The 23,339-nt window shown below is 43.9% G+C and overlaps 1 protein-coding gene across 1 annotated transcript in view; it reads left to right on the top strand.

Moving 5' to 3' along the window:
- The window catches only part of EMCN (endomucin), a 214,634-nt gene that overhangs the window by 97,565 nt on the left and 93,730 nt on the right, over positions 1-23,339 (top strand). Inside the window, exon 4 of the mRNA XM_077476623.1 lies at positions 1,160-1,267. Within this exon, the coding sequence (XP_077332749.1) occupies positions 1,160-1,267 (108 nt within the window). The remainder of the gene's footprint in view (positions 1-1,159; positions 1,268-23,339) is intronic.

Below are 23,339 nucleotides of genomic sequence, written 5' to 3'. Positions count from 1 at the left end.
TGTGTGGTCAAGTCCGTTCATGCAAATTTTGAGCGGACTGTTTGTCGGATTGTTTGACGAACAAAGTTGGGCGAACAGTCCGCCCGTGTGTACGCGGCCTCAGATGTATAATTTTCCAGATTGTCTGCTCTAATTTCCAGTGCTGATGTACGCTGACCAAGTTCTCTAATTTCTTTAATACGTTTTGTGGTGATGGCATCTGCAGTGGATTTGAGTGATTTTTGAAGCAGATTTTCTATTTGTTTCAGCGTTACAGGAGGGGATAAGTCTTTTTGTGTGGAAAGTTCTAAATTCTCCAGAACTGACATATTTTTCTCAGGTATTTGGTTAGAGAGACTATGTGCCTTTAATGAGAGAACATCTTTATGTAAAGCAGCAGAAGGGGCTGTCTGTTTGTTCTCCTCACTGTGTCTCCCCTCAGAGGGGGAGGGGTTCAGTGCCATACTGCTGTATGTGTGAGGCATCGCTTTCTTGTTAATTTTCTGCCTCATGAGTCTCCTCTCACCCCCCCCCCCCCCGAATGTTACCTATGTAAGGTAGGGGTATTTATCTGACGTTTGGTATGATATATGTGCGGAGAGTCAAGTTACCTCCGCCGTTATATGGCTCCGTTGTCCTGCTGAGAATGGAGCTCTAAGCCAGCATTACCTCTAAGCTCGGCTCCGCCTCCTCCCTCCGCTTGGACATTACTTTAATCCCTCATTATTTTCACAAAGATTTTTTAGAAATCTGTAATTACGGATGTAAAAATTCTAGTTGCTAAAATGCTAAATTTTTTGGAAAACTGTAAAAATTCTGAGTTTGTAAGACTTATATACACAAATTATTTCTTATAAATGGAAGAATTGTCCTCAATAGATAAAAATACTTCTTAAAATCTTTTGTCTTTGCAATAACATGTAACGATTTCCAAAGATTAATGCATCGTGCATTGTGGTATATTTAACTTTAATGATTACATTTGTTTTGCCTCGCAGTTCTGTTTGTCTTTTTTGTCCATTGTGTACTTTTAAGGCAGACTTTTCTACATTGTCTAATTATTACCTTTTGTTTATCTTTAAATATGATGTACAATTATAAAGTGAATGTGTAAATTTACAGAGAAATAACAATATTACGAAGGCAAAATAAAATAATAAATGTTCCCTTCCTTTCACAGATCACAGCAGCCCTAAAACTGGCACTAGTCCATCAGTCACTGCCATAAATGCTGCGAGCGCCAGCACATCAAGGAGCCCAATTGTTAGCACTGTATCCACTCATGAAGGTAAAAAAAAAGAAAAGTATATGTAAACCCTATTAATGAACTCCTCCTTTTTGCTCCCTTTTGGTCTGCTAAATATGGATGCCAAATATTTGTAGATTTTGCCAGTAATCTTATGAGCTGATAGCTTCCCGATCTCTCTGCCTGTGCACAAGGAGAGCTTATGGAGATGAGGGGATATCTGTGTTCTTTGTAATATTAATCAAAAATGAAGTAGCCAGGGCAGACAGTGCAAGCCAAAAATACACTTCATTGTTATGTCAAAGAGGAAGTAAAGAGCATGCTATATCTCTGGCACATCACATCTGTTATTTTCAGTACTTGCAGAACATTGGGAAAATAGGTGTGAGCAGCCTCTTGCATTAGGATGTGTACCCCAAAACTCACACGTGTGTGTATATATAGACCTTGGACCCTTAGGCAGCCCATAGGCAGTGCAAATTTTGCACAGTGTTGACAGGGGAATCCCTCCTGCCAAGCAATTGTCTTCTCCCAGCGGGGGTAAGCCGCCCCCACCAGGAGAAGACAGTGATTATCGCTAGCGACTATAGCAGCTGCCTGCGATAATCGGAAGCGCATCCGGAAGGCTGGTTGTACTCAAGCTGATTGATTGCTCAACTTGGTACATTCACCCTGCCCATTAATTGTTCGAATCTCGGACAGTTCTTGCTGAACCTGCAGACATTTGGACCATGTATGGATGACCTTAGGGTTCTTCTATGTATTTTGTTTTTGTTTTGTTTTTTTGTTTTGTTTTTTTTCAGAGGAGGGAAATGTCATTTGCTGTCATTTTGAAACATGTTATTTTGTAAGGCTTGCAATTCCTACTGATTGCTGTGAAGACTGATTTTTTATGATAGATCCACTTTACAGTGGAAACAGTACACAATAGGCTCTTTTCACAAAACTTTACAGATGGGTAAGGATATCTATTCTAAAACCTCGTACACACGGTTCGATTGTTGCACGACCGAGCATCTGATTTTTGTCAAAAGCGTGCGTGCAGGATTTTGTCTAGCATACTATCCTCGAATTGTCGTTCGACAAACACGAACATAGTGACGTACTATGAGAGTATAAATAGGAACTTCATTTCTCAAGCGCCACCCTTTGGGCCCTTTCTGCTAATTTCATGTTAGTAGAAGTTTAGTGAGCGATGATTCACACTTTTTTGTTATGTTATTTTTATTTGGATGGCAAATAGTATCTCTAATTTAATTTCTGTTGTTTTTTTTCTGGTTATACAACGTACCAATGAAAGAGTTTTATTATATCTGTGTGTGAGTGGAGAACAATAGCTGACAATCTAATGCTGTCTTGTGTCCTGTACACTCTGTAGTGTACAGTACAGTGAATGAGTGATGTCACCCTAGGACTGGAAGTGTGTTACTGGCTGGATCACCAGTAAGTGCTCTGGTACATGTGCCAGCTGAGCCCATTCAGCGTATTTGCAGATCTGTTTCCTCCACTGGGCAGCTCATATGCAGTGTACAGCCTGTCATTGATATGAATGGCCGTGTGATGCTGTACTCGCGTATATGGGCGTATAAAAATTTTGGAAAAACAAGTGCACCATTGCACAGCCATTCATATCAATAACAGGCTGTACACTGCACCTGGTCTGCCCGGGCAGAGGTGCTGAATGGACCTGTGTGCAAGAGCCCTAAAGAGAAAAAGAAGGAAACGAATTCAGCCACCACGTCTAAGGACTGGAAAGCTGCAATATATTCATTTTTTATTTTGTGGGTTTAAATACACTTCAGTCATTAACCGCTTACCATCCAGCTGCCCAGCCGCCATCATTATACTGCGGCAGATTGGCATGGCTGCGCAAATTGCCATAGGTGTATGTCGGCCGCTTTAAGAGAGATAGGGGGTTTGCGCGCACGCCTGCGGCATGACACCGTGGCCGATGCACGTGGCTGGCTGCCCCAGCGATGCACGTGGCTGGCTACCCACAATTGCTCTGCAGAGAGCCAGAACGGGGGTCTGTCAATATAAACAAACAGATCCCCGTTCTGACAGGGGAGTAGAGAGAGATCTGCTGTTCCTAGTGATCAGGAACAGTGATCGCTCTCCTCCTCCAGTCACTACACTCCCCCCAAAGAAACACCTCCCTGGGGAACACTTAACCCCTTGATCGCCCCCTGGTGTTAACCCCTTCCCTGCCAGTGACATTTATACAATAATCAGTGGCTATTTTTAGCTCTGATCGCTGTATAAATGTCAATGGTCCCAAAAAAGTGTCAAAGGTGTCCAAACTGTCGTCCGCCACAATGTCGCAGTCCCACTAAAAATCGCAGATCACCACCATTACTAGTAAAAAATAAATAAATAATAAAAATGCCATAAATCTATTCCCTATTTTGTAGACACTGTAACTTTTGCGCAAACCAATCAATATACACTTATTGTGATTTTTTTTATATTGGCCTAAACTGATGAAGATTTTTTTGTGGCATTTATTATAGCATAATTCCGGTCCTTAAAGGGGTTGGAAAGGTTTGCGTTTTTTCACTTTAATGCATCCTATGCATTAAGGTGAAAAAAACATCTGACAATACTGGCCCCTCTTGCCCCCCGTTTTACTTACCTGAGCCTGTCTACCTTCTACGCTTGCCCCCGATATCCTCTTCGCCGCTCAGCCTGGCCGTTTATTGGCTAGAGTGGATGGATTGGCTCACACTGCTGTCACTCACATTCAATGACACGGCGCACCGTGGAGCGGGGCTGAGTGATACAGTGAGTGGCTATAGCTGCCGGCTGTATCACGGGAGCGTGCCCCCGCAAGAACTAACCACCATGCATGAAAGCTCGCATGAAGGTGGTTATTTCTTGCGGGGGAGGAGCTGAAACAGCCGCCGAGGGCCCCCAGAAGACCAGGTTCGGGGGCCACTCTGTGCAAAACGAGCTGCACAGTGGAGGTTAGTATAACATGTTTGTTATTTTAAAAAAAAAATTACCTTTACAATCCCTTTAAGTGGTTAATGGATCAGTACTAAATAGTTGTAAAAAGCATAACTGATTTTATAGTTATGATTTCTCTCTTGGAAATGCTTTTGGGTGGAATGGATTATCTAGTTGCATGATGACCACATCTGCACCCATATTTGGTAATTGTGTAGTTTGTATAGTATTATGTTATATGTGTGTATGACTAATAAACATGGAAAAAGTCAGGCTACTCTTTCATTTCTTTTGTGTGCATAGTGGTTTTAGGTTATAGAATTAAAAAAATAACCGGAAAAAAATATGTATTATTTGTATATGGAAAGTATTGTTTTATGTAAGAACTAATAGAATATTATCTTGCTGGTATCGTACTGTTGTGTCCTGACAGCGGTGTCCACAATTACCTGCATTTATCATTGGCTGTGTGCTCACATCCCAGACAGATTCTATTACCATATCTTTCCAAACAAACAGTGCAGTCAGTTGTGTGATAAGCCAAATAGCCAGCTGCATCAATTAGTTCCCATTATGGGTGTAGTTTAATGAAAAAAAATAATGAATCCATAATGTACTTTTTTTTTTATGTCACCTATCAACACTGCTTCGTTTGAACCAACAGTTTTTTCTTTTAGCACTTAACAAACCTGACTAATACAATCATGAAGATGCAATGTTTGTACAATTGAGTGAAACCCGTTTCTATGTACACTGCTTTTAAACACCCGATTTCTGTGCATGAAATGATTAAAAGGAATTGACTGGTGTTTATTTATTTATTTTATTATTATTATTATTTCAATGCAGACAATAACCACATCAATGGTAATGCAGATTTCAGCTAATTAAAAAAAGTACAAAATACATTTGAGCTTATGCACCAACGCAGTGCAAAAAGCAAGTTCAATGTGCAAAACCTCTTTACAGCAAATCTGCTTTCAGTTTGCTCTAGCTGGATGAAGTTGCATTCTGATCAATTGTTTTGACTTAAGCGACTATACAGTACTTACCTGCTCTGTGCAATGGTTTTTGCACAGAGTGGCCCTGAACCTCCTCTTCTGGGGTCCCTCATTGGTGCTCTCCACTCCTCCTCTTTCAGTGCCCCTCATAGCAAGCAGCAGGCTCAAGACCAGTGTTAATTTTGGCAGCAAATTTTGATTCCGTTTTAGTCTTAGGACTAAAATGGCATTTTAGTTTTAGTCCCATTTTAGTCTTCTGCAATTGTTTTAGTCCTATTTAGTCGACTAAATCTCCAGTACATTTTAGTCATCTAAAATCTAATGGGTGTATTTAAATTGTAATGCATTATTTAACATTTCTCTACAATTTCCAAACTCATTATATACTGCTGGAGTGAAAAATCTTATATATTGTTTAAGGTATTGTAGTAGGAACATGCACCACAGACCAGTGTTAATTTTGAAGTCAAATTTCAATTTGCTTTTAGTTTTAGTCTTTTAACTAAAATGCCATTTTAGTTTTAGTCTCATTTTAGTCTTTTGATTAAAATGCCATTTTAGTTTTAGTCGTATTTTAGTCATCTCAACTGTTTTAGTTTTAGTTGTATTTTAGTTGACTAAAACAGTATTCATTTAGTCGACTAAAATGTTTTAGTCGACAAAATTAACACTGCTCAATACCAAGCCTGGCATTGTGCATCTGTAGACACACACAGCATAGCTCAAACTATTTACAATTCACTAAAACCTGGAGTTAGGGTTTAACACATAGACCCCTAGCACAAAACATGCCAAATATAAGCTCATCTGGCATTCTTGGGCTTACAGTATTAGACACTCTTACAGTATTAGAGAGTTCAGACCTTCCAAAAAGGTAAGAACAGTAGGAACATTTCACAGGATGAAGTTGAAGGAGACAGAGTTGAAATGTTATTTTAACCACTTGCCGACCACTTCACTTAGATGTACAGTGGCTGAGCATCTCTCCTGTGCCAGATCATGTACCAAATACGTGATCTGCGTCTTCGGAGTAGGAGAAGTACGCGCACAGTTAACCCTTTGATTGACCTAGATGTTTTACCCCTTTCAAGCCAGTGTCATTAGTACAGTGACAGTGCATATTTTTAGCACTGATTACTGTATCAGTGTCACTGGTTCCCACAAAGTTTTAAAAGTGTCGGTTAGTGTCAGAATGTCCCCACAATAGCACAGTCCCGCTTTAAGTCGCTGATCTATGCCATTACTAGTATAAAAAAAAGTATAAATCCCATAGTTTGTAGATGCTAAAACTTTTGTCTGAAGCCCTTAAGGATGAACTGGCCAGGGTAGAGACCCCTGCTACACTTGAGGATTTGATCCAGTCAGCCACCAAATTAGACAGACACATTCGCAAGCAGCTCTCTGAGCGCTTCCAGATCCCTCGACCCAGCTGGATGCTCCCTAAACCGACCCCATCCATCCACCTTTTCTGGCGGTTCCAACCATCTCCGCCCCCTGGAGGTGATACAGGGAGTGGTTGGCACGAAGAGGCACAGGCTACCAGCAGGCAGGATACAACTGGAGGAGTAGTCCTTGTGGAGATGGTAGCTATGCAGTGACTGGTGGATAGAATGACCCGCAGGAGGAACTGAGCATAGAGTCCAGAACAGGCCGTGGGTCAAACACTGGAGGCAAGAGGCAAGGCAGAGTCCATTAACAGGCCAAAGGTCAGGTCCAGGAGAAGAGCAGAGTGGTCAGGGTCGATCCGGGCCACAACGAGTAATCAGATACTGGAACCAATGCAGACAGGAAGCTGAAAACAAACCAGCAACCTGTCTGAGCGCCTGAGCAGCTTTTATAGGCCAGCCAGAGCATCACGTTGAGCGTGCACTGGTGCGCATGCATGCGCCCCGCTCCATCGGGCCGTGAACGCGCACGAGCCGGAGCGCAGGGACACGGCTGATGCGGCTAGATTGATTGTTTCTCTGACAGTCTGGCTGCACCCATTTTAACTGCGGGCAGCTGAAGCTGCGGCCTGTTCACTTCCTGGATTTACACAGACACATAGAGGCACACCTCCAGCTCTGCAGCTCTCATTGGCCCTCTTATGACTATCCCCCTCCCTTCCTGGCAAACTCTCACAAGAGTGAGAGAGAGAGAGCTGTGCATAATGTCATAAGCCTAGGCTTATTAGCAGACAAGGAACATGAAGTGGGCTGTATAAGGTATTTTTTAGCAAAAAAAAAATGTTTTACTATCGAAAGTTAAAACAACAAGAGCAGATGGATAGATGGAAAGATGAAAAAGTGACTGAAGTTCCACTTTAATAAATACAACTAGTCCTCTCTGATTTGCAGCAGTTGCTATATTTTGTTTTACTGGTCTGAAATGATCTATACACAGTACCTAAAAGATGTGATTTCCATACTTATTTTATGTTAGATCCAGGTTATATTTAATGAATTTAGATATCTCTAGCTGAATGCTAGTTTCAGTTTTTTTTTTTAATAGTCAATTTGGATGCCCGGAAAGCTGCTAGGAGAAATAGACCAAATGCTGCTCTCCAAAGGTTGTTTCTATCTTTAATCTACTTCTGTTGTTACAAATTTAGTGTACATAAATGTTTTTCCAACCCTAAGCAATTTATTTGCATTGCGACCTTATAATACCATCTTCCCTGGTGTGTAATCATAACGCCTACTAGCCTGCCCCTTTCCACTACTAAGGACATGTCTCCTAGTGACCAAGGTACTCTTCCTGAAGACGTTATTACGAAACGTACGTCGGAGCGGTACCTGGTCACGCTACCCTACGTCATATCCAGTCTTTCTGGTTGTTGCTATTGTCGGGTGGAGCGCACACCGACCATGGAGGTGGTGTACGGCATCCATGCACAGCCTTAATACAGATGAGCGAGCAGCCCCAGTGATGGTTAGGCACCAGCAAATATAAGCTGCCATTTAGCTATGTTTTATGTTTTTAATCTTTAATTCCGTTGTCTTTTATATATCCCATGTCTAAGATTCCAGGGAGGAAGTTTTCCAATTGATCTCCAGTCTCCATATGTGAGCAGGCACAATCCTGTTTATATTAATTGTATAATTAGTTTATCACAATATTGGTATTACTATTAGCTATTTCATTAGTGCCCTCTATCTACTACCACAGGTCTGATATTACCTATACACAGTACCTGAAAGATGTGATTCCCAAACTTATTTTATGTTAGATCAAGATTAAATTTAATGAATGTGGATGTCTCTAGTCTAGCTGAATGCTAGTTTCAGTTTTTTTTCTTTTTTTTTCTTTTTTATAGTCAGTTTGGATGTCCAAAAGGCTGCTAGGAGAAATAGACCAAAGGTTGCTTTCCAAAGGTTGTTTCTGAATTTTATCTACTTCTGTTGTTACCTGGGCACCCTTAACTTGACTGCCAATGCCACCATATCCCACCCTTTCATCTTAGTATTCCCAGAAGAATTTATAAAGAAAATGGCTCATCATCTCTTCAGGTAGGGCTGCCAGGAGCCTCCAAAACATTCTTTACAATTTTGCATCATTTGCTGCTCTGTACACACTTTTTAGAAACCTGGTCTGGACTCCCATTGACTTTCATATTACTCACTGAGATGCGCAGATTTTTTAAAAGTTCGACCAAAAAATAAGAAACCCCGTCAGAGAGCTGAGGACATTGTTGCTCTGCTGAGGTTAGTTTGTTTGCCATTATCAGCCATTTAAGGCCATAGGAAAACTCACTTTAATGTCTTCCACTGGGATTACAGAACAAAACATATAGTAAGTGCCAGTTCGCACAGGGGCAACCCGACTTACAGCGTGACTTTGCAAGGCGATTTGGAGGGGACTTCAGCGCGATTTTGCGCAACTTACAACACAACCTAAAGTTGCCTCCAGGACAGGCGACTTTGGCTGTGGCCAATCACAGAATAATCAGCTCTGTGGGAGGGAGGGGGTTGCCTGGGTAAATGTAGGAAGTACCTGGGTAAATTATTTTCTTTTCCTGTAAAGTCAATTCAATATGGATGGAGATCCGACTTTGAGGTAACTTCCATTGAAATCTAGTTGCCTAGAAGTCGGATTGAAGTAGTACAGGAACCTTTTCTGAAGTCGGAGCAACTTCAGTAGTGTACATTAAGACGACTCTCATTTATTTCTTATGTCCTGCAACTTGGGGCGACTTGAGGACTACAAGTCGGATCCTAAATCGCTGTAGTGTGAACCGGCACTTAATATTATATTATTAACATCTTTGGTTCAATTTCATATAAAAAATCATCCCTGTGGTTAAGCCATTTGATTTTTCTGCTCCTTAGACAACCGCTGTTTTTATGTCTGTTTGTTTCAAGCAAACTCTGCTGGCACCATCATTATTAACAGGATGCTTTTGCAATGGTGTAACAAATAAATGACAGTACCACCATTGAGCTAGCATACATGAGACGCCTTGTTCTGTCTGTCGTCTTAATCCGGTCCTTTTTCTGTGCTCTTAATTGGACTGGCATAATGGCGAAATGAAGCCAGGAATGCAACAGAGTCATCCTGGCATAATTGGACAGTTACATTGTCCGTATTATTAAGGGAGTACTTTACTGACTGCCTTGCCAGTTATTAGCTTTTTGTGCAGCTTTAATAAGTAGAGATGAGTGAACTGGTCTGCTGAGTTCATGATCTGAGTCTGATCAACAAGTCATACAGATAGCAGGTATCTAAAAATTTCACAAGGCTCATCTAATTCTTTTAAATAAACAGAAAATGATAGAAAAAAAAAGAATATACAGCCACTCCAAAGATTTCAGCCCACCCCACAAGGTAGAAAAATTGTCCCACAGCTGTAAGTGAAAGCCTTCAAAGAACTTCTGGCGTCACGGAGAATTGATTTTATACTATTAGGCTGGGTTCACACTAAGATCGCATTCGGCTGACAGCAGGGGTCCAGTGCATTCCTGTTTTCCATTTCAGGGACGAATCGGCCCGTATTTTTGCCTTAATACAGACCTGAAACGGAGAGAAAGACGCACAGGACTCCTGTGCAATTCGCTCTGTAGACGCCACGGAGATGTGTGAACCGGCCCCATTGAGAGCAGGGCACAATCTCCTGTCAAGCGAATTAGATGTGGAGAAATCTGCATCTGATTTGCACTTATGTGAATTCAGCCTTAACGTAGACCCAAAGCTCGGGAGCATTAAATGCTGGCCCTTAACCACATTGACAGCAATCCCTATGCCATTCAACAACAGGAAAGTGGCACTTTTTGTTAATAAGTGTAGCAAAATCTTTAACCTCTTCCAGTCTAATGAGAACCTTTGAGGCCACAGACCACTGACGTTGTTCAATATGTAGTGGGTTGTGAGGCATAATGGGTGCAGAGGTGGTAAAAGTCATTGGGCTCCAGACTCCTCTTGAAAGCAAAAGAGGTTTTATTTCTTTTAACAGTCCTTTTATATTTTGCAAGGGAAAGAGGGTTAGGGCCAGAACACCCTTAAGTAGTTGCAATTTCAATATGCAGACTCCGAGACGTTGATAGGACGACAACTGTACAGGGAAAGGCCTCAGCAAGGTGCCACTCCTGCATGTGCAGGTTTGCTGTCCTCTATGGTTACAGCCTAATTCAAACGTAACAGTTCTCTCAGCTTTACAACAACTTCTACTTGTAGTTCTTCAGCCCCTTGAGCTCCTAGTCTCTCACTTGACTCTCTGATTCACTGACTTTGAATACCTAGAGCTCCTCAAGGATTTTTAGGTGGTATCTCCCTCAAGCATCACCCATGCTTCCCTGGTGGGTCCCTAGTTTGGCACTTCAGATACCTTCAAGCTTTGCCCCTGCTGATCGGCTGCATCCCTAGCTTGACATACAAGGCTGCTCTGTAAGCATCACCTCCGCTGGTTGGATCCCTGACTTGATCACCACCTGAAGTTTCCCAATTCTCCACTGTGCCCGTTCAGTGAGAATGTTGCTCAGTTGCTCACTGTGGTCCCTGGTAAAGGTGGTTGGTCCCTTAGTGGCGAGAGCTTCCCTTCTACCTCTGACCACGACAGGTTCTCCAGCCGGAAGAACCCCCACTTTTGGTTGGACTGCAAGCCACAGTCCCAACCCTGCGCTTCCCTCTTACCTCTGGATAGGCCCTCATACAGCCTGGCAACCAGATGCCCCCAGGATAGGCCCAACCTCCAGCCTAGCAGCCGGGGCAGACGACACACACACACGCAGACAGCAGTCCATGTGGCACAGAACATAGATCACCTGAGATACCTGGCTGAGATACTCCATATACCCATAACCTGACCTTGAGTTGTCCTCATATCTAGTACCACCAAGTGGTAGAAGAGAAAAATACAAGGCCAAACTTAGGGAGAAATCAATGGATCTCTAATAATTTAACTGTGGTAGCTACCCCTGACAAGGAATTTGGTGAGGAGCTCCCTGACTAAACCCCCGGGCGCTAACCGAGTTTAAATCATTTATTTTTTGCTAGAAAAATACTTTTAACATCCAAACATTACAAATTTTTTAGCAGAGACCCTAGAGGAAAAAATGGTGATCATTACAATTTTTTATGTCACACGGTATTTGCGCAGTGGTTTTGCAAACACAAATTTTTGGGAAAAAATACACTTTAATTAATAAAAAAAAAAACACAATAGTTACCCCAATTCTTTTATAATGTAAAAGATAATGTTACGCAGAGTAAATAGATACCTAACATATCACACTCTAAAATTGTGCATGCTTTTGGAATGGTGACAAACTATGGTACTTAAAAATCCCCATAGGCGACACTTTAACCACTTCAGCCCTAGAAGGTTTTACCCCCTCAATGACCAGGCCATTTTTTGCAATACGGCACTGCATTACTTTAACTGACAATTGCGCGGTCGTGCGACTCTGTACCCAAAAAATGTATGTCCTTTTTTTCCCCACAAATAGAGCTTTCTTTTGGTGATATTTGGTCACCTCTGTGGTGAGAATTTAAAAAAAAAAACAATATTTTTTACTTTCTGCTATAAAACATATCCAATATAAATATGTAAAAAATCAGCTTTCTTCATCAATTTAGGCCAATATGTATTCAGCTACATATTTTTGGTAAAAAAAATCCCAATCAGCGTATATTGATTGGTTTGCCAAAAATTATTGCGTCTACAAACTATGGGGTATTTTTATGGCAGTTTTAATTTAATTTTTACTAGTAATTGTGGTGATCATTGATTTTTAGCTCGACTGCGACAGTTCAGACACTAAGTGACACTTTTTGGGGACCAGTGACACCAATACAGTGACGAGTGCTAAAAAAATGCGCTGTCAATGTATAAATGACACTGGCAGGGAAGGGGTTAACATCAGGGGCGATCAAAAGGTTAAGTGTGCTCCTAGGGTGCACTTTCTAACTGTATGTGGGATGGACTGACTTGGAGGAAGAGCGACAGTTGTGTTTCTGAATAGCAGGAACACAAGATCTCTCTCTTCCTCTGTGACAGAACAGCAGTCTGCCTTGTTTATATAGGCGGACCGCCCTTTTGCCTCTCCAGCGTACAAACGGTGGGTCCCAGTGGCCATCGTGGCCGCCGGACCCACTGATTGGCTCCTGCTGTGACCAATCACAGCAGGAGCCGGTCTCTGGCACCGACGCCCCAGACCCAGGAAGGGGAACATCATGTAGGTATGTTAATTTGTGCAGCCGGGCCACCCTGCCGCAGTGAATGTGAGGTGGGTGGTCCGGAAGCGGTTAAAGAGGAAGTAAACCCTGATGAGTTTACTTCCTCTTTTTTTCCCTGCAAAGGTAAAGCATAATGGACTACTATGCATCGCATAGTAGCCAATTATGTGTCACTTACCTGACACAGGAGCCAGCGAAGTCGCTGCTGTCCCCTGTAGTCCGCCGCATCCATCTTGCTGGTGGCGTCTCGCAGCTCCGCCGCTGTCATTCGGCGAAGCCGCGATGACGTCACTCCCGCGCATGCGCACGGGAGTCGACAAATGCGGCAGCTCCATTCTTGGAACTGCCGCGTTCAGTGCGCCTGCGCGCCGCTGTCTACGGTGCATGCGCCGTAGACAGCGGTGCCCGTTTTCGGGCAAATATCTCCTAAACCATATAGGTTTAGGAGATATTGCTTGGACCTACAGGTAAGCCTTAATCTAGGCTTACCTGTAGGTCAAAGTGGTTTGTAAGGGTTTACAACCACTTTAAACGCCTTTTACGGGTTATCTGTATAGAGTTACAGAAGAGTTCTAACACTAGAATGATTGCCATCGCTCTAACAATCATGGTGATACCTCACATGTGTGGTTTTGAATACCGTTTACATACACGTGCACGACTTACATATGCGTTCGCTTCTGCGTGCGAGCATGGAGGAATGGGGGCACTTTAATTTGTTTTATTATTATTATTTATTTTACTTTTATTTTTACACTGTCTGTTTACATTTTTTTTTTTGGATCACTGTTATTGCTATTACAAGGAAAATAAACATTCCTTGTAATAGAAATAAGGATGACAGGTTCTCTTTATGAATAAATCTGGGGTCAAAAAGACTCTAAATCTCTTCATTACCTTTAAAAGCAAAAGATCAAAAAAGCATTATTTTTTTTGATCTTTCACTTGAATTTTTTTTTTCTTCAGCCTTGATTGGAAGTGACGTCACAAGGTCCTCCAAGGCCATAGAGTCGGTCAAAGTACTCATATATTAAAGAGAGTTTTCCCATAGGAAATAATAGAGACTCGGATAATCCGTTCCAGTGGCACTGCGTGGCACTAGTGTATGCAGTGGCACTAGTGTATGCAGTATCGCATGTAACCAGAGGTGGGGGGGGCGCTGGGGACATTCGGAAACACTCAGAGACACTCGGGAACGGAGTCTTTCCGAGCAGCTCAAAACGGCTCAGATTGTCACCAGCACCCCCGCACTTCTGGCCAAAATGCGGGAGGCTTGAATCCTGAATCCTTTTGCGAGACAACGCTTGTGAACCGAGTCAAGATTTTTAAAGAATAATAGCTCGTATTGCAAAACACTTGTAAACTGCGTTACTCGCAATCCCGAGTTATTACTGTAATTAGTGTGCTCATTAAAATGAATGCAGCTCATTTAAAAGTCATAATTTATATTGATAACTTTGTTCATTTTCATTAATAACTGGTCATAAGCCTAAACCAAATTATTACGTAGTTTGTGCTTTTAATGTATTAAGGATTTTCTGTTATAAAAAATATGCCTGGGAAAATATAGACGTGACTAATCACTATACAGCCGAAACAAGCATCATGCAAATTTGTCGATTCATGGGTGATGCAATGAACCACAGTTCTGTTTATTTGCTGAATTTTTATGCACAGTATATTAAAGATCAATCTGAAATAGAGGAACATGCTACAGGCTGTTTCAAAACTGTGGAGTAAATCAAATGCACATCAGATTTCATTATTCTCGGCCTTTGTCTTAAATCTGTTGGCTCTTTTAGCTGCAATGCACCAAAATACAAGCAGGCAAAAAAAAAAAACTATTTGTGTAAATGTGACTTGTATATAAAATACAAGAGTGATCAAAGGTTACTCGTCACAAATTTAATCGAAGTCATACCCTGATGCATTGCTAACCTGTTATTGATAATTTAACGATGCATGCCTTTGGAAGGTGATAACCCACATCTGTCTGAAGAGAAGGACAGGTTAAATAGCAAAAGCCTTTGCTGTCTCATTAAGCGTATGTAGAAAGACTGGGTTTTGAGCACCACCTAGAGGACTAGCTTGAGATTATCAGTATTTAACAAACAGGAAAATATAGCTAAAGTAGATACATTTTTATATTAGGAAATAAAAAAATAAAAATAAAAAGCACAAGCATCTTTATAAACACTATAGATTTTTTTATTTTTTATTATAGATAGCTTAAAGGTTCTTCTGTGTAATAGCATGATCATTCAGTTTGATTACATTTTCAGAAAATATTTAATGTCTTCTAAGGTACAGTGGCTGTCCCTAGACAGTGGCTCATCCTCATGTAGCATTCAACAACTTTTCATGTTGCTTGTAAAAGCAACTCTACTGAATGCATATTTAGTAAATGAGTGAATTGGCATGATTATTGTAGTTTTATTACAAATCATAAATAGGTTCTTTCATTTCTGTTCACACAAGAAGTGAAAAAAAAAATCTCCAACATGAGGGAAAATTTTCTCTTAGCCCTTGTACACACGATCTGACATTCTGACAACCAAATCCGTTGGATTTTGTCCGACGGATTTTGTCCGAAACTGTTGCATACACACGGTTGGACAAAGTTGTCAAAAAATCAGATTGTACATAACGTGATGACGTTATTTCGTTACGACGGGACTACGTTCAGGCTAGTAGCCAATAGCTTTGGTCTAGGAATTTGATCTGAGCATGCGTGGCACTTTTTCCGTCGGAGTAGGCTACACATGATCGGAGTATGTCCGATCGGAGCATTTTGTCTGAAAATTTTACGGACAAGTTGGAAAACTTGATCCGTCGGATACTCCGACGGAAACAGTCCGATGGAGACCACACACAGTCGGATTATCGGACAAAGCGGTCCGATAGGACACATTCCGTCGGAATCTCCGACCGTGTGTACAAGGGCTTACACATGTACACATGCCACTAGCAACTAAGATCCACCATATCACCCCGCTGCCAGACCTCCATATATCGCTTCTGAGACAATGAACAGTCATTTGCTTTGTTTATTGGGGGAATATAATTTGCTTAGGGGAAAGGATATATGGGATGCCCATAGATCGAATTACTTTGCCATCATATTTATAAATTAGAACTTTGCTTGAGCCTTGAAGAAAAGATGCACATGTATAATATCTAGTCTTTTTCCTGCATTACCATTCAGATTATTGCTCCTCCTCTGCGTAACTCCTGCAGACTATTGCTCCCAGGAATCCTTCCCTCCTGTACAAACTTATCCTGTAGCACATTATGTTTCTTGGAACATCTTTTTCTGTATGCAAAAGAACCCACTCTGAATAGTCTCTAGTGCTGACTCTGATTAGTTCACTCTACTAGGCCAGAGATCTGCAGTACCTCTCCCCGGAGGCCTAGTAGTTTAGTAGCATGTGCGGATTGGAGGACTGCTGTTCCAAGCTAGTTCAGCCTTCAAATCCTGTGCCCTCGGGCTGCATCGATTTGACATTATTCCCCACAGTCTCTCCTCTGTTCCAGGACTCCTCATCAATGACTGTGTAAAGATGAGTACTTCATCTATGACCGTGTAAGGATGAAGTTTCCTCCCAGTCTTCCAGGCATGTCTCCACATCCAGCCCTCACCTCTGGTACACTCACCGACCTATCTCTGCCCCGAGTCCAGGATGAAGAACATAAATTGACCGTGCGTTCGACAGCTTCTCCTGCCCCTCTGCTCCAAGAACTCCTCATCAATGACCGTGTAAAGATGAGGATTTCACCCATGACCGTGTAAGGGTGACATTCCCTCACAGTTCTCCTGGGCCTCCTCCCATGATCAACGCACCCCCCCCCCACATGGGGGTGCCCTCCTGCTGCTGTCTAGTACTCCATTCTCCACTTTTGCTGGCTGAAAACTCCCCCCAGTGGCCTGTTACCTCAGCTTATATGGGAGGCCTGCCCCCTGCCAATTCCAGTTGGGGATTGGTCAGGGCTCCTCACACGAGCTGCCTTCCACTCCAGTTCTAGGCCCTGCCCTGCTTCCAGAACATTTTTTCATGGAAGCAGGGGAGGCACCCAAACACTGAAGTACAGATGGTCACACCCACTGCTACACTAATTACTCCCTGCCCTCAGGTCAAAACAAACAGGCCTAGCCTGAAGCATAGGCCTGCCTAAATTTACCTGTACTGACAGTTCCTTACCAAAAAATCCTCACTCTATCACCTACCTATGGTAGAGGGTGCTACACACAGTAGTCACCCAATTAGCTGTCCCTGACATCTACATCTAAATGTGTTAACTATTTAGTACTCCATCCAAAAATGTAAAAAAAAAAAAATTGTAGATATACTTTAAAGTAGGTTTTGTTTTAAGTTTATACATTCTTACAAGCTTTATATTAATAGTTTTGTTGATTTATAAAATGTAGAGTTTCGTTGAATAGCTTCTAGAGGCAGAATTTATTCAATGCTATAGTCATGCTGCTTAATTGCTTAACAGCATTGAGATAAGATATCAGCCACACAAGGGGAGCATTATTTTCAATTAGTGACTTATCAGCAATGTCTCCTATCTCCTCCACCTACTGGCTCTTTATTGGTGGGGCTTCTTGTGTAGATTTATAAAATACTCTGCAGTGCAGCACATCAGTCAAATGACCCCACTTTTAAGGCTTAAATGGGCAGGCGTCATATGGCATCCGTCCATTTAAACAGGGCATGCGTGCGATCGTGTGCACCCAGCCATGTACCTTTGGTGGCGGCGCGTCACAGAGACACCGCTCACCACTGAGGAGGGTGAACAGCCATTGGGCATGGCTGTTTACCACGTGATCTACACTACCTGTTTGCCAGAGCATTGTGCTCTCTCCAGCCAATGTCTTACTTTTGTCTCTCTGTCGGCTGTCCGTAGCTTCACTATCATTTGTTCCCTATCAGGTCTGCTTTAATATTGATTGACAGTGCACAGCATATGGCGGACCCATAGCTGCTATTCAGTCCAATGGGGTTTTGCGAATCTGCCCACTGCTGTATAGTGATGGACGAACTTCCGACGGGACGTTTCGCGAACGCGAAACGCGAACGGACACAAACGTTCGCGAAAACGACCGTTCGCCGCGGGCTCCATTGACTTCAATGGGAGGCGAATTTCGCAAACCTTTAGGTCGAATTTGCGGCCACGGGGTAATTATTAGGGGGTAGCACGTAGTCCCACCACCTGGACAATAGCATAATACATGTATGAGGTGAATTTGGGATCGATAACTACAAGCATTTTTTTTTTATTTGGGAAATTGTTCTGACAATTCAGGACTATGGAGCTAATGAAGGCAATGGAGGAGAGGGAAGGTCAGGGACCAGGGTAGGCAAACAAGAGGGTGCAGGAGATACAGAGCACTGACAGCAGCACCGTAATACAGAGCACTGACATCAGCACCGTGACATACAGCGCTGACAGCAGCTCCGTGACATACAGCGCTGACAGCAGCTCCGTGACATACAGCGCTGACAGCAGCTCCGTGACATACAGCGCTGACAGCAGCTCCGTGACATACAGCGCTGACAGCAGCTCCGTGACATACAGCGCTGACAGCAGCACCGTGACATACAGCGCTGACAGCAGCTCCGTGACATACAGCGCTGACAGCAGCTCCGTGACATACAGCGCTGACAGCAGCTCCGTGACATACAGCACTGACAGCAGCTCCGTGACATACAGCGCTGACAGCAGCTCCGTGACATACAGCGCTGACAGCAGCACCGTGACATACAGCGCTGACAGCAGCTCCGTGACATACAGCGCTGACAGCAGCTCCGTGACATACAGCGCTGACAGCAGCTCCGTGACATACAGCACTGACAGCAGCTCCGTGACATACAGCGCTGACAGCAGCTCCGTGACATACAGCGCTGACAGCAGCACCGTGACATACAGCGCTGACAGCAGCTCCGTGACATACAGCGCTGACAGCAGCTCCGTGACATACAGCGCTGACAGCAGCTCCGTGACATACAGCGCTGACAGCAGCTCCGTGACATACAGCGCTGACAGCAGCTCCGTGACATACAGCGCTGACAGCAGCTCCGTGACATACAGCGCTGACAGCAGCTCCGTGACATACAGCGCTGACAGCAGCTCCGTGACATACAGCGCTGACAGCAGCACCGTAAGCAGCCCCAGGAGGAAGTCAGCACAGCACAGGGATGGTGTGATCCCCTCATAATAAGAACCCCCAGGAGGAAGTCAGCACAGCACAGGGATGGTGGGAGCCCCTCATAATAAGAACACCCAGGAGGAAGTCAGCACAGCACAGGGATGGTGGGAACCCCTCATAATAAGCAGCCCCAGTAGAAATATGACACCGCTCAACCTCTTCAAAGAGGAGGGTAGGGGCATATAGTACGGTGTGCTTTTTTGGGTCAGGGAAGTGAGCCAAATGAATTAAGAAGGTCTGTGTGCTTGATTCCAAAAATTGTTTATAGACATATACATGGTCTACTGATCACATGTGTTGAATTCCTCCGAGATCCATGCCTCATTCATTTTTAGAAATGTGAGGTAGTTAACACTGTCGTGAGCTAGGCGAGTACGCTTATCGGTCACAATCCCCCCTGCTGCGCTGAACGTCCTTTCGGACAGGACACTGGATGAGGGGCAAGCCAACAGTTCGATTGCAAATTGGGCAAGCTCTGGCCAGAGGTCAAGCCTGCCCACCCAGTAGTCTAGGGGTTCATCACTCCTCAGAGCGTCCACATCGGCCGTTAACCCAATGTAGTCGGACACCTGACGGTCTAGGCGTTCCCTGATGCTGGATCCGGATGACACCTGTCGATGGGTCGGCTGAAAGAATGACCTCATATCCGAAGTCACCAACACATCTTCAAACCGGCCTCTTCTTGCAGGCGCTGTTGGATTGGTACCCGCAAATCCTTCTCTGGGAGTGGGAATTGCTCCTCTGCCAGCGCACGCAAAAGCAGAATGCAGCATTTCTCGAAGCAAGGCCTGGAAGTGCTGCATTCTGACAGCCCTCTGCGACGGCGGTAACATTTCCGCCATTTTGTGTTTGTACCGGGGATCTAAGTACGTTGCCACCCAGTACTGGTCCTTGACCCTCATGCTTTTTATACGGGGGTCCCTATTAAAACACTGGAGCATGAAGGCCCCCATTTGCACTCAAGCGGAAGGTATGTGGTGGTGGTGGTGTTGTTGGTGGTAGTGTCTTTGGGGGTGCACATAGCAGAGAGTGAAGAAGAGGGTGCAGATCGAGAGGATGAGGAGGGTGCAGAAGAATAAGGCTGAGTGAGCCACTCAACCAAGTCTGGTGCGTCCTTTAAAGTAATTGAACGCACCTTCTGCAACTTCCCACTTTGGCTCAAGGCTGTTGCTCCTGCCCTACCCCTACCACCCCTGCGGAAGGGCCTGCCTCTTCCTCTGCCTGTCATTTTTTAAATCACCCTGTGACAAAACTCTTAGTCCCTATACCGCTGAAGGACTGCTGCAGTATAGGGCAGCGGTCAGCAGTAGTGCACGTCAACCCTATGTATTGTGGACCGATAGCGGTCCTTACAGAACAGCAGACTGTACTGCACTCAGGCCTATGTACCGTAGCACCCTATACCAAGTTACCAGTCCTTATAAAAACTTTTGTGGACCAAGCAGGTTGTGTGTTAGTGTTTAGCAGACTGTGCGTCAGTCCCTATACCGCTGAAGGACTGCTGCAGTATAGGGCAGCGGTCAGCAGTAGTGCACGGCAACCCTATGTATTGTGGACCGATAGCGGTCCTTACAGAACAGCAGACTGTAACGCACTCAGGCCTATGTACCGTAGCACCCTATACCAAGTTACCAGTCCTTATAAGAACTTTTGTGGACCAAGCAGGTTGTGTGTTAGTGATTAGCAGACTGTACGTCAGTCCCTATACCAATGAAGGACTGCTGCAGTATAGGGCAGCGGTCAGCAGTAGTGCACGGCAACCCTATGTATTGTGGACCGATAGCGGTCCTTACAGAACAGCAGACTGTACTGCACTCAGGCCTATGTACCGTAGCACCCTATACCAAGTTACCAGTCCTTATAAGAACTTTTGTGGACCAAGCAGGTTGTGTATTAGTGTTTAGCAGACTGTGCGTCAGTCCCTATACCGCTGAAGGACTGCTGCAGTATAGGGCAGCGGTCAGCAGTAGTGCACGGCAACCCTATGTATTGTGGACCGATAGCAGTCCTTACAGAACAGCAGACTGTACTGCACTCAGGCCTATGTACCGTAGCACCCTATACCAAGTTACCAGTCCTTATAAGAACTTTTGTGGACCAAGCAGGTTGTGTGTTAGTGTTTAGCAGACTGTGCGTCAGTCCCTATACCGCTGAAGGACTGCTGCAGTATAGGGCAGCGGTCAGCAGTAGTGCACGTCAACCCTATGTATTGTGGACCGATAGCGGTCCTTACAGAACAGCAGACTGTAACGCACTCAGGCCTATGTACCGTAGCACCCTATACCAAGTTACCAGTCCTTATAAGAACTTTTGTGGACCAAGCAGGTTGTGTATTAGTGTTTAGCAGACTGTGCGTCAGTCCCTATACCGCTGAAGGACTGCTGCAGTATAGGGCAGCGGTCAGCAGTAGTGCACGGCAACCCTATGTATTGTGGACCGATAGCGGTCCTTACAGAACAGCAGACTGTACCGCACCCAAGCCTATGTACCGTAGCACCCTAGACAGACCAAGTTACCAGTCCTGATAAAGAGCTTTGTGGAACAAGTGAGTTGTGAATGATTAGCAGACTGCAGCAGAAGGGCAGCAGTCAAGTATAATATTCTTTCTATATTTGGAAGAAAGAATATTATACGTGTACAAGCCTATTACCGTACCACTGATACCAGTCCTGAAAAGAACCTTTGTGGAACTAATAGTAACAGCAAGTCTTTAAAATTATCCTCACTGCCTGACACACTGCTTCCTGCCTGTCCCTATACAAATTGGCAAAAAAGAGTAGGCTGGAACGATTAGCTGGAACAGCTCTTTTGTGGACCTGATAGTAACAGCTAATGATGATGATGATGATGATGATGAAGAAAGACTAATCTGGCTGAGCTGTCCCTAAAATAGCAGCATACAGCGCTCTGTCCCTTTATCTAAACTGACAAAAGAAACTCAGGCTGCTGACCTAACACCTATACCAGTCCTGAAAAGAACTTTTGTGTACCAAATAGCTAGCGTTTTCTCTGTCCCTACTCCACACAGGATCCTTTCCCTACAGTGACAGAAGAAAGAATGTAAAATGGCCACCGGATCGGGTGTATTTATAGGTTAGGGGGAATGTCCAAGTGTCCATGAGCTGTCATGTCTCAATTGGTTGTCCTGTAACACATGATAAACGTGTCACGAAAGGTTAAAGTTCTTGTATACATTAAACACGTAAGTCCGCCGGGGCGAACGACGGAAAAAGGCGTTCGAACCCGCGGACGGCGAAAGTCGGAAATTCGCCGCGAAACGACCGCCGGGCGAAACGTTCGTCCATCACTACTGCTGTAGGCTGTCAAAAGTGAGCCAAACCTAATGGGGAATTAGTCTCTCAGGCTCTGCCAACCCTGTAACGATATCTTCAGTGGCTTGGCGCAGAACCCAGGAGCTATTGGAAATCACTGTAGTAGCAGTGACTACTATGGTGATTTCTAGCTCCCACAGGCATGGCACATACATATGCACATTGGTCCAAGCTATTAGGTAAAATCTGCCATACCTGGAATTCAGTTTTAAGCCTCCTCAGCTTTACAAATGTTTTATTACTTTCTTATGTATGAAGGTCCCCTGGTGAGTGAAAATGCGTTTCTTTTAGTGGTGGTGTGCATGAAAAATCCAGTTTGTGGTGGGACAATACAATGTACAGTGTTTTTGGAACTATGGTTCAATAAATGTCTGAAATACCTTTGATGAACACTTCTTCAGGCTAACTTCAGTCCTAATCATGCGATCATAAGCCTTGTCCTTTAATGCTATGATCTCTGCTAATTGATAAGATCAGAAAATTTGAACTCTGAATCTCCACTGTATCACATGCTACAAGACTAATCATGGAAGTTCTTGCCACATGACCAGCACATTGGGTATTCTGCAACAACTTTTTCTTCTATAAAAGGTGTCATAGTCCATCTGAGTACCTGTCACAGTTCACAGGAGTACCCGAGAACCTGAGTACCTGTCACAGTTCATCTGAGTACTCGAGTACCTGTCACAGTCCATCTGAGTACCTGTCACAGTTCATATGAGTACCTGAGTACCTGTCACCACCCTTCAAAGTGCCCAAGTCCCTATCACCAGCCCATCAGAGTACCCGAGTACCTATCTGCAGCCCATCAGAGTACCCGAGCACCTATCTGTAGCCCATGCCTTATAGAATATTTTGTGGGTAATTCCACTGTCCTAGTGCTCCAGGGTCTTCAAAAGTGTGATAGGTAGGAATGAAATGAGATGTGTACTTTATGCTCCTAGAACGCCTGAAGGTACTACTTCAATGTTGGG

Source organism: Lithobates pipiens, unplaced genomic scaffold, assembly GCF_037356315.1.
Source record: "Lithobates pipiens isolate NorthernLeopardFrog02 unplaced genomic scaffold, aLitPip1_a1.2 Scaffold_13, whole genome shotgun sequence".
Taxonomy (NCBI): domain Eukaryota; kingdom Metazoa; phylum Chordata; class Amphibia; order Anura; family Ranidae; genus Lithobates; species Lithobates pipiens.
The sequence above is the reverse complement of the archived record's forward strand: the minus strand, read 5'-3'. Positions and strand labels throughout refer to the sequence as shown.